The sequence below is a fragment of the Rhodamnia argentea genome, chromosome 11, assembly GCF_020921035.1.
Source record: "Rhodamnia argentea isolate NSW1041297 chromosome 11, ASM2092103v1, whole genome shotgun sequence".
NCBI lineage: Eukaryota > Viridiplantae > Streptophyta > Magnoliopsida > Myrtales > Myrtaceae > Rhodamnia > Rhodamnia argentea.
The window spans coordinates 3,591,011-3,602,401 of record NC_063160.1 but is presented as its reverse complement, the minus strand read 5'-3'; the positions used below and the strand labels follow the sequence as shown (position 1 = coordinate 3,602,401).

The 11,391-nt window shown below is 40.2% G+C and overlaps 1 protein-coding gene across 2 annotated transcripts; it reads right to left on the bottom strand.

Moving 5' to 3' along the window:
- Positions 1-591: 591 nt before the first annotated feature.
- LOC115744131 (DNA repair protein RAD51 homolog 3) lies at positions 592-4,810 on the bottom strand. Of its 2 annotated transcripts, XM_030679237.2 has the most exons (9): positions 4,644-4,806; positions 3,842-3,937; positions 2,584-2,706; positions 2,441-2,474; positions 2,300-2,370; positions 1,995-2,218; positions 1,507-1,635; positions 996-1,062; positions 592-884 (listed from the first exon to the last, which is right to left on the bottom strand). In XM_030679237.2, exons 1-9 carry the CDS (start codon positions 4,753-4,755, stop codon positions 709-711), a joined length of 1,032 nt encoding a protein of 343 aa, XP_030535097.1. In that variant the 5' UTR covers positions 4,756-4,806; the 3' UTR covers positions 592-708. The 2 variants fall into 2 exon arrangements, with proteins under 2 accessions (XP_030535097.1, XP_030535098.1); XM_030679238.2 differs by lacking the exon at positions 3,842-3,937 and having other exon boundaries at positions 4,644-4,810.
- Positions 4,811-11,391: the final 6,581 nt, after the last annotated feature.

Here is an 11,391-nt window from a genome sequence, read left to right as displayed (position 1 = left end):
TAACATGGCTCAATCCCGCATCTCGGCAATTCGTCGCGCCCTCAACGTATAGTAATCTTAAACTTGTTCAACTTCATTTCTGGGGACTTTACATGAAATCACTCGCACATCAGATGACATTGGTCCCGATTTGACTCTTTCCGCGAAGCTGAAAAGCGTTCGCGAATTAGTTCGTGCCGATCATGAAATTCCGATTTGCAACCTCGGCATGTGTCTCTCAATCTCCTCCCTAGTTTCTTTCACATTATCAGGGCCATCATTGATGAGTGAGATCTTCAAAATTGAAATTCTTGTGGTGTCGACAAAAAGGCTCCAAGGTAGTACATCGTTATAAATTTATCTTAAACTAATTTTCGTCTCATAAAAAAGTATCAAATCGATGCCCCTATGACATGTTTACTTCAAACTAATTTTCTTCTCGCAAAAAATAAAAATGCAAAATTTGGTATCCCATAACATATTTATGTCAAACTAATTTCCGCATATATCAAAAAAATTACAAACTGATATCTCTTACCCAAATCTACCCTCCTTTAAAATGCATGTGTACATGACATGGATGTCTCACGTAGAATCCATTATTCTACGGGACGGAGAAATATTTAAGGACGGATTTCAAAAGCATGGGTCGACACAAACTTGAGATGATTGCCATCACTCCAGAAAGTTCAATCTATGAAAGGTGAGAAGGAGACTAAAATCCTGCATCTACATCAACTTGATTCTCTTGCAGTTTGAAACAGAGTTCCTGATCCCTTTAGCGGTAACAGCATATGGAGCTGAAGCAGATCGAAGAGAAGGTGACTTGTCAATGTATGCGTATCGCTCATTGCCGTTCCAGTACAAGATGATCCGGTTCGTGCAAGCATGAGACCAGCTATCCCCTGCTCAGAACAGTCATGCACCCAAAGACACCGAATTAGCAGAAGCTTGAGTTGACTGCTATGGGAACAAGAAGGAATTTGATAGAGATCAGCCTTATGAATGACAATTACCTAATGCCAGAGTCAATTGGAAAGAGCCTTCTGCATACTTGGTTGTCACTTGATTCAGAAGAACGACCTGAAAAGGCAGAAATATACAAGTTAAAGACAGTGAAAAACAGTGAAATACTCATTATAAGTCACGGGAGAAAGCTACCGGAAATTACTACCACAAATGTAACAAAGAATGCACTACGATAAACCAAAAATTTGATTGCTGGCACAAGAAGTGTGTACACACATGCACACACTTGTGCACATATTCCACGCACAAGCATGCATATCAAAGTGATCCAACATTGTAAACATTGAAAGTAAACATCACGTCTCATCACGACTTGCTTATCAACCATCCCAGTTCGTCAGCCTGCCAATTTCACAAGTCTAAAATCTTCAATATCAGCTGATTGGTTTTCAGTTCACTGTACACAATAAATGAGCTTTTTCATGGGCTAAAAGTCGGACTTCAGCAGAAATTCTACACGATCTCAACTAAAGAGTTTGTACAAATAATGTGTCTTACAGCCAGGCAGAACTTCTTGGCAAGTTTCATCAACTTCAAGGCCATTCCACCAAGCAGTCGGGTCCGGAGGGCCATGTCAAAATCTTGCCGGAAGTGGAAAGTGATACTATCTATGATGACAATTTTAACCTGTACAAACCTTTGACAAGCATCACATGTCAAGCTATAAAATGCACACCCGAGAAGCAGAAGATACGTTCATCGTGTGCTCCTTCGTAAGAAAAGGACATGAAGAGCCTGACTAAACCACAATAACTAGAAGGAAAGCGACACGTATAACCTCGGGCCTCATGATTCCAACCAAAAAAAAAAAACCTCTGGCCATATGCCACAATATCCCAACCATGATAAATTCCACATGTCCATACTCTTTGCACTTGGAAATGTCAACAATCTCTTAGAAGGGCACAACATCCAAATATGCAGACAGAAAGGAATCAAGAGGAAAAGGACAAACATAATTGGCGAACCGGCAAACATATACCTACATCTCTATGCTCGGAGATGAATTTGTCCAAGTAATTGATCAATGCAATCTGCTCAGTATAACTGCAGACACGGAAGTAGAGAATGTTTTCCAGGAAATCCCTAGGCTGCATTCCTACTTTCCCGGCATGAACATCTTGGGATACGGTATTAGTTGCTGACATATCATTGCTGCATGCTTCAGCTATTTGCAGCACACGTTCCACCATAAAGCTACCCTCTGTATCTGGACATTAGAAGCAGTAGAAATATCACAACACTGATCAGGTCAAACACTAAAACCAAACCAGGCTGGATCGATACTAACCGATGTAGATAGCTTTTCCCCCGAGGCCACCACAATGGATAGGAAGCTGGACATTTACTGCAAGCTGAATCCTGCCGAAGGAAGCACATTGGGAAAAAAAAAACACAGAAGAAAAGTAGATTTGCAACAAATCACACTTACCCCAGCTGCGTCTTACCAATTCCTGGCACTCCACCTACAAAGATAAAATTTATTAAAAAAGAATCTTCAACATATCTTTGCTCACTGAAAAGCTGAGAAAAAAAATTGCATTCGTTGAACTTAACATAGAAAAATCCACTCACCTATTTCAGTGACATCCCTGCAACTTATCCCTCCTCCCAGGATGTTATCAATGTCCACACTCGATGTAGTGATTCTTGTTAACAATTCTTCCTCGTGGAGCATATCCCAGGCAGTCTGAGCACCTATACAGTCAAATGGCATGACATGATTCTCTTCTGAGAAAAGCAGGACAAAAAGAAGCCCACAAGCTATGCAATTGAATGTAATCAGAACTCTATCAACGGAAAGCCAAAGTTTTTTCACAGTCTGCAAATAGGGTGCAGCTCCTCTTCAATCAATTGCATTTTTACAAGTGTCCCATATCAGTCATCAATGAAGCATTTTGGAAAGGAAGAAGGGAAGCCAATGGAATGAGCAGACTGATTGAAAACTCAAAGGACCAAATACAAAAGATCTCCAAGTCAATGTAATTAGACTTCAAAAAGTTGCAAAAGTTTTAATTAAATATTTTGGATCACCAAACACAAACAGAAAGGAAATTATATTTGAATTTGAAAGACAAAGATCTGGTTCTAACCCCTCTACAACTTCCAACTATGAAAAGCTTCTGGAAGTCCAGATAATACTGAACATGAAAAGTAAAATATTCCCTCTTGCAAAATTTTACCGTAGACAAGCATCCGGCTATGACAAGAACCAGAGAAGACTCCATCCTCCACTGTCTAAATACACCGAGATAACAGAAAGAGGGATTGCAATGCCAGACAAGGAGAGAAACGAAATAAAGGAATCCTCAATTGTAGGTCTACTGAAACTTCCCTCCAAACCTCCCAAGCCCCAACCAACAGATTCTCGTGTTCGACTAGCAAAGTGATCCAAAGCATTCTATGTCAGTCATGTAGCAGTTCCCACAATTAACCCCTTCTCCAGAAAGAGGGACAGCACGGAGCCACTAAATGGTTCAAACAGCCAATAGAGTCGGAATTTAATCAGAATAGCTAGTAAGGTCAGTATGCATCCTCTCAGATCGATACATAGCTATTTCCTACTCTGAAAACTACCAAGATGAGGACTTTTCCCCCAATGCAGCTTCCCAGCTTTTCACGGAAATTAGCAGAGAATGTTTCCCTTTGAAATGACATTGCATTCTGTGGGTTACTAAGATTCATTTTATGATATCAAAACACTATGAAGATTGAAAAAGAAACAGCCCAAGAAAACTAGAGTCCTTTATCATGATGCTATCCATGATTCTTGTACATGGAGCATTTGAATGAATATATTTTACAGCAAAAGCTACGAATCAAGTATACATACCATTGATGATATGATGTACACTGGAAGTATCAACCTGACCATCATGTGGGGCATGTTTAAGAATGTCAAGGGCTTCATTTTCTGATATATTTAGATCTGTCAAAAGACGGAATGCAGCATCATCAGAACCTTTACCAGTTAACGCTAAAAAGCTACCGGCTTCAAACAGTTTATAGGAGAATAGAACATGACACTACCTCAGAACATCAAGGTAAATTTTATCTAGAATACCCTGCCCAATTTCAATGCTATTTCAATGGAAAGGGCGAATATTGCTCTATCAGTGACGGCAGGCGCTTTTCATAGTTAAACTAAGTCACCCAATTCAAGTGATGGAGCAGCAGCAAAATTTTTCACAAGTTCAAATGTCGAATTTGGAGGCACAAGAAGAAACCCTTTTAAAAGAAGAAAAAAGGCTCAGTTTCTCAAGCACAACCTCCACACACATTTAAGATTCTGCAGCAACTTCTCTTCAGTCATCATGCACAATATGCCATCATGTTTCTGCAGTGGGCAACAGAATTCGGACATTTCAACAGAGAATAAGATTGAACAAGACTGCACCGGAGGCAGAACACTAATTGCAGGAATACCCAAAAGCTTAGAGGCATCGGAGAGATCACGAAGTCTCTCTCTCTCTCTCTCTCTCTCGTAAAGAAAGCAACACAAGTAGCAGTCACCAGACCTTCCCAAGAAACAGAAAATCGCAGATTCCCACAATAAAGCAGACAACCTCTACACAGTAGTAATGCACTATTGCAATTAACGCGAATTGAAACGATTAATCGATGGGAAAGCGTACCACGAGCGAGATGAGACGGGGAGAGGGAAGAGAGGAGAGAGAGCGACGTGTAGCCAGCGGACACCAGCTTTCCCTTGAGCGCTGCGGATATTGGCAGCCTGCCTACTTCCATTCTCTCTCTCTCTCTCTCTCTCTCTCTCTCCTTCTCCCGCGCACGGCGAGGCTCCAAGTTTATAAGTCAAATTAAATTTTATTCAACGAGCCAATAATAATGGAAAATTTTCAAATGAAAATATAAAGTGTCATCATTTTCTCAAATAAAAAATTAAAATAAATTTTATTTTAAATAAGAGCATGAAATATTGACTTTATTTTAAAGAAGAACCTAAAGTGGATATCGTTTCAAATAAGAACTTGAAGTGTTTATATCAATCTCAAAAAAGGGCCTGACTCACCAACCGATTAAGGGCATTTTGTTATTTACTTATTTTTTTTGGCATTTTCATCATTTACTTTAAACAACTGAACTTAAACAGAAAAAGTTAAAAAAAAAAAAAAAAGAAGAAGAAGAAGAAGAAGAGAAGAAGAAGACGGGCATAGGAAGAAGGAAGAAAAAGAACACATAGGGGTCGCCCCACTGCTGATGGGGTGTTGGGCATTGCCAATGGGGTCGTCGGCGCCTCGGCAAGCACTACGAACCCTTAATTGAAATTATCCCAATAATATATTTGGATAAAACTGCTTTTGGTCCCTAAATTTGAGCATTATTTTGCTCTAATCAATTGAACTTGTATGACTTTTCTAATCACGTCTCTTCAGCTCCAAATCTAATCAATTTGAAATTGACAAATCTTATTCTTGAATATTCCCAATTTTCAATGTTCTATTTCGATCACCTTGTATTCTTTCTATCCTCAATTTTTTTTTTATCCCAAACATGGTATTAGGATCAACCGTCTCACTTTTGATAGACATGTGTCACATACCGTAGATCGTATGAGCCAACCGATTAACGACATAGCTTGGATGAATCACAAGACTTCAAGTGTCTTGACCTTGGGGTTTATATTCTTAGGGACGAGCAACACAATAAATGTGTCATGTTTTAAAGAATTCTCGTCTTAAATATCGGTAGTTGATAGATTGAGAGATGTAATCTCAACGATTAGATTTAGATCGAATCAATGGTTATAATAAAAAGCCCTATTGTATAAATAGGGGAGCTCTCTCCCTCATTTGTAACCATCCAAACTTAAGCAATACTTCTTTGGACCCAAAAAAAAGAAAAAAGGAAAAAACTTCAACAATACTTCGAACAAAAAAAAAAAAAAAAACTTAAGTACTACAAAATATTTTCTCCTAGGCTTCCCACTCTAAACACTTTCTGCTTCTACGATCCGGGTAAATGAGCATTCAATCCTAGGAAAAGGTTTAACTCAGGTGCTCTAACAATCTAAGGAAGCCTAAGTCGCCGCACGGTTCGATCCCAAATAATCGACTTGTGATCAGTGGTATCAAAGCAAGTCGAGGAGAGTTGTTCAAAAAGATCGAGGAGCACATCAACCGGGCGAGAGAATGTCGAACCAAGAAACTGCTCCAGTTGTCATGGATGGTAAGACTCCTCAAGAAAAGGTCGTCCAAGAGAAGACCCGAGGGAGATTCAAGAAGAGTGAAGTTTCGTTGGACGCAATGTCCCCTCTCGATGAAAAGCTCACTAGAATGAGGAACACTCGATGAGTTGAAAGGGTGAATCACTGATGTTGAAGAAATGCTCCGCCGTGAGTTTAATGCCGCCGTGAATCGAACCCCAGCCCCCTAGCACATGACGGTCGAAGCCCTCGAAGCCTCGATAAGAAGCTTTGAAGATGAAACTCCAAGAGCTCGAAGAGGACAATCCCCGCAAAGCCAAGGTAGAAGCCTTGAGCATGGAGGTCCAAGACGTCAAGACCGGGCTTGTCTTGTGCAGGACTAGTATCGTCAACGGTGTCGCCCACGTTCAGATGGCGCCAAAGCCGGAGGTGCCGTAGTCTATGGAGTTCATGGGCAACCGGTCCGATAAAGTGGCGGACAACTTCTTTTGGAGCATGGAGCAATATTCTAGTGTCGTGGACATCGAATACGAGATGGCCAAGGTAAGATGTGCTGCTATGTTCCTAACAAATAATGCAATGCTTTGGTGGTGCAATTGGTGCGACGAGACCAAACAATGTACCGATCCCATCAACACGTGGGACAATTTCGTTAAGGAATTTTGGGGTTACTTCTTCCTCGATGCCAAATATCATAATTGTTACCGTTCATTTTTTCACCCTTATTGAGGTCAGACACAATGATCTTAGATGCAGAAGTCATAGTCAAAGACAATTCTCTCTATTGACAGAATAAGCGCATAATTAATACTAGCACATATTTCACGTTAATACATATATTTATTTTGCAGCAAAAAGCAACATAAATAAATGATAATTTGACCCAAAAAAAGCACTTAAACAAAAGTTCAATATGTTCCCAATCAACTTTCATATTACGATTGTCTCTCTATTATGAATTTAGTTTAATTCGTGCAAAATTTAAGTTTTAGGTGAGAATTCCATCAAACTTTATCAACCTATGAACTCCCACTAGAAAAAATAATCACGCTCATGTGTAATCACAAATGCATAGCATGATGTGAACTAGTATACAACTTGAATTATAATCAAAAGCAAAATACAAGACAAAAAAAAATGAAAATGATCTCATGCCATTGTACGAGTTCGCTTTGAACTGAAATTATTCAACATATATATCATTTGACATTTAATTTCATACAAGAAAAAAAAGTTCAAGTGCGTGCAAGGGCAAAACTGAAATTTACGTTCGCCTTCCTTTTTTTTTTTTTTATTTCTCCACTGTTCGCCGATCCAGTAGACAAAATTCTCCAAAGTTGGTACGGCATCCCCCGGAGGCCCAGTCGTTTTTCAAGCCTCAACAAGATCTATCTCACGGTGCGATCAAAAGTAATTTTCACCGATCTAAACATCTGAGAAAATAATCAAACAGTACAGTTGCCTTTGACCTTTAGACGAGACTTTCGCACCCGGTTCGATTTTAAACATCTATGCAGAAATCCCAAAACAACAAGTCAAAACTCGATCAAAAAACATGGCAGTGATCTTAACTTGGCTCCGATACGAATGCTAGATCTTAATATCGAGATGTACGGCTAGCCTCTATCGACATTCGATTTGTGGAATTGCCCAAGAATGTCGTTGAATCACCGACGCGTCCACGTATCTTCAAACCCACAATAGTCTGAATACAATCACGAGTGAAAAGCATTCTTGCTGCATAACATAGATGCCGACCGTTACTCAAAGCATCGATGATTTGCCTTTGTGCCTTTCTGTATGAGTTTGAGAGAAAGAGGAGAAATAAACTACATTCATCGCATCATATAGCCCCTGTAAGTTATCTTTTTTATTTTATAGATAAGGGGGCACCAGTTCGAAATGCATCTTTTCGTGGGCTCTCTCTCAATTGCACCCTATCATGGACATTATCTAACATATTTATTTAGAGTCGCAATGTCCAATAAGGATTTAAGCCATTTACTCGTCTAATCAGAGTAGTTTTCCGGAATTATGGAACAAATTCGATGTATGTAAAATTTAAAGTGCGTGGCCCGATATTTGAGTTGTTAAGCTGAGAGATTTCATGAAAATGATAAATTAGGATGTTGGTAAGCCGTGGGGTTTCACGAAAATTGATTTGGAGAAACGGTTTAGTCTGAGCTAAATTTTAAAGATTCTCTCTTAAGCTCCTTGTTACGGATAGCTTCGAATAACCCGTTTGGACGAGCAATTTGTTGACGCATGGGAATCGTTTTATTGGCGAGTTAGCTTAATTTAGCTGATTTATAGTTGAGGTAGCGTTTTATTCGATTTTGACGTTGCTTATCGCTTATTTGATAGGATTATGAATTCGACAGTTTGACTAACTTTCGTATTTTTATTTAGGCTTTTCCAAGTGAGTGATGATGCATCTTCTTCGAGTTTGTAAGCTCATATTTCGAAAGTGAAATGGATAAATTATAGTATGAGTTATTAAATGTCATTTTTGTTGCATAAAATACTGAATCGAGTATTTACTATCCTTTTAATATTCGTGAATGGTTTGAGAATAGTTTCAGGACACTCAAGATAGACGAGAAGCTCGATAAGGACACCTAGAGATGTGGGCACCGCTGTGTCTAGTGCCATGGATGAGGTGGAGCGCCGATGTTGCTCGGAGACCAAGAGCAACTGCATGTGTATGAGCATAGCTGCATAGAAGTCTTCTCTTGGCTTTGGATCAAGTGGGTATTCAGCGAATTCGAGGATGGCGATTAGAGGTGATTGATTCTAGGGTGGAAAGTACCCATCATATAATTGGAAACCACTCACTAAGGATTGGTTCTGAAAAGTTGAAATTGGGAACCGTCAATTGATTTCATGGACCCACCCGAGAATCGGACTGGATCATTGGCTCGATTCCCGAGTGGGTCCATGAAACAGGTCCCACCAAGCTTCACATGATTAGTGGCTTGTTTTGCAGCAAGCTATGAACGGTCCCGTCAAGCTTCTTTTTTTTTTTTTTGGTTCCAGCAAAAAAGAATGCCATGTTCTTTAATTGCACGATTGTTTGTAAAAGCCCTTCAAAGACACGCAAAGAATGCTTTACTTTCTTCTTAGTACTTAGAACAGTGAGTAGATTAAAGAAACTAAAACTGGGCAAATGGTAGCAATTGGGATTTCAAACTTACAAACAATATTAGGTGACCGAGAGAAAAAGAGGGAAGTGAGACCGTGATTCGATAGGAGTTGAGGGTCAAGCGAGTGAGAGACTAAGGGAATAGCTTGAGAGAGGTGAGAGAGAGAGAGAGAGACCGAGACAAGACAACTGACAATCAAGATTAGGGATCTAGGGTTTTTAATTTTTCTTAAAAATTATATACATATTACCGGTTCGAACGGGGTGGATGATTCCACACTTGGAACCGAGAACCGGACCGGTTCCCTCGGGACCATCGATTCTAGGACGATCCGGTCCAATTCTAGGCGGTCCATGAGGAGGAATCGGCTCACTAAAGTTAGCGATCTTGGCTAAGATGTTGTCCGATCCAGACATGTTCTTCTCAAGCAAAAATGTCTCTAATTTTCTAAATGGAAGCAAAGTTGTTGTCAACCTAAATGGAGGGAATATATGTTTTTTAGACAAGAAGATCGCAGAACTAGGGGTGTGCATCCGAACCGGGTTTACCCAAAACCCGGATTGGCCCACCCAAAAAATAGGGTTGGGAATCGGTTCTTGGTTAAACCGGTCCGAGAATCGGTTCCAATTCTTGGGAACCGGTTGAAAGCGGTCCGATTTCTAGTTCTAGGTGAAGATCCACTCGGACCAATTTTAGAACCGATTTTTACTTTTTTTTTTTTTTAAGAGACCCTAGTGTCTAGTTCATCATCGCTTACCCTTTGGTTGCCTCACCTCCTCTCAGCCTCTTGTTTCTTCCCATCTTATCGTATTATCTATTATATTTTGGAATGTTGCTTTTGGTGAATTGTAATTTTTATTGCATATTTCATCGATACTCATATTATTTTGATTAAAAACAAAACAGGTTTTTAGGTAGATCCTGGAACCGGACCAAAAACAAAGGTCGGTTCCAAAATAAGTTCCAAGACAAACAGGGTCGGTTCTCGGTTCTAAAAACTGGGACCGGTTATAACATGGTCGATTTTAGGGTCTAAGTCTCGGACTGACCCACCCAGCCCATGCTCACCCCTACGCAGAACCATGTTTTTCCAAAACAACCGTGAAGGCCGTAGTCAAAAATCGCAAATTCAATCATAGTACTAAGACATGCACTTTAATCTCAACGCATGCGGCAATTTAGCAGTCCAATAGTTACCAACGAAAGAGGCACATTCCTTGATTTTAAAGGGGGAGAAAACGAGATGATTGATCAAAACTTACGTTTCTTAAAAGGTGGACTTGCCCACGGAGGAGACCATCGACCTCATGATCCAAGTAACGGTCCACCGGATCGATCCGCAAGCGGAATTCATCGCAGGGATCAACCGCTCCCCAGCATAAGCCCCCGGCTATCAAACCCGCAAAACAGAACCAGAATCAGAATCCAATCGGATGTCTCAATTTGAGAAAACACTAAGCGTGCATAAACTAAGAGGCTATCCAAATGATATTTGTAGAGCATACAAGCAGGGGCCTCACTATTATGCCATTGCCATCTGTTATCAATCATTGATGTGATCACATGGAGTAGCCATCCTTATTAGACATGTACGATTGATAGTTACTTGGTAGGAGATTTTAAACAGGCTCGTAGTTTCCTCGCCAGAGTTGTTTGATGTCTTGACAGCATTCGACTCTGATCAAAGCTCGAGCAAGCGGTGAAGAACAATGCCGGGAAACTGAACAAGAGAATCAATCCCTACGGCTCATGCGATGTCATCCACGTCATTTTATATGCATTGATCCATTTCTTCTTGGTCTACCTCCGGTTCAGCGAAGATCGCTCATGGATGGAATTGTGCACGCATAGCACATCCCCCCACCCCTTTCCTTCTTCTTTGTTTCCTGCTGAAACCATTGAATTTCTCATTGCTCGTTTGAGCTGTGTGCCTTGAACAGGCCGGATGACATTTTTTAACACTCTCGCGGCTATGTTAGGTCATAGTTTTTCTTCTGCTGATGGGCCGGCTTAACTCTCTACTTACCGGTTTATCGTTTTCGTTTATTCTTTCCTATGCAAGTTGTTAAAGAAAAG

Coding starts and splice junctions, on each gene's coding strand:
- LOC115744131 (XM_030679237.2), bottom strand. CDS start 4,755: ATGGAAGTAGGCAGGCTGCCAATATCCGCAGCGCTCAAGGGAAAGCTG. Junction 3,938..4,643: donor CCCGTCTCATCTCGCTCGTG/GTACGCTTTCCC, acceptor GTCTTTTGACAG/ATCTAAATATATCAGAAAAT. Junction 2,475..2,583: donor CAGGGATGTCACTGAAATAG/GTGAGTGGATTT, acceptor TTATCTTTGTAG/GTGGAGTGCCAGGAATTGGT.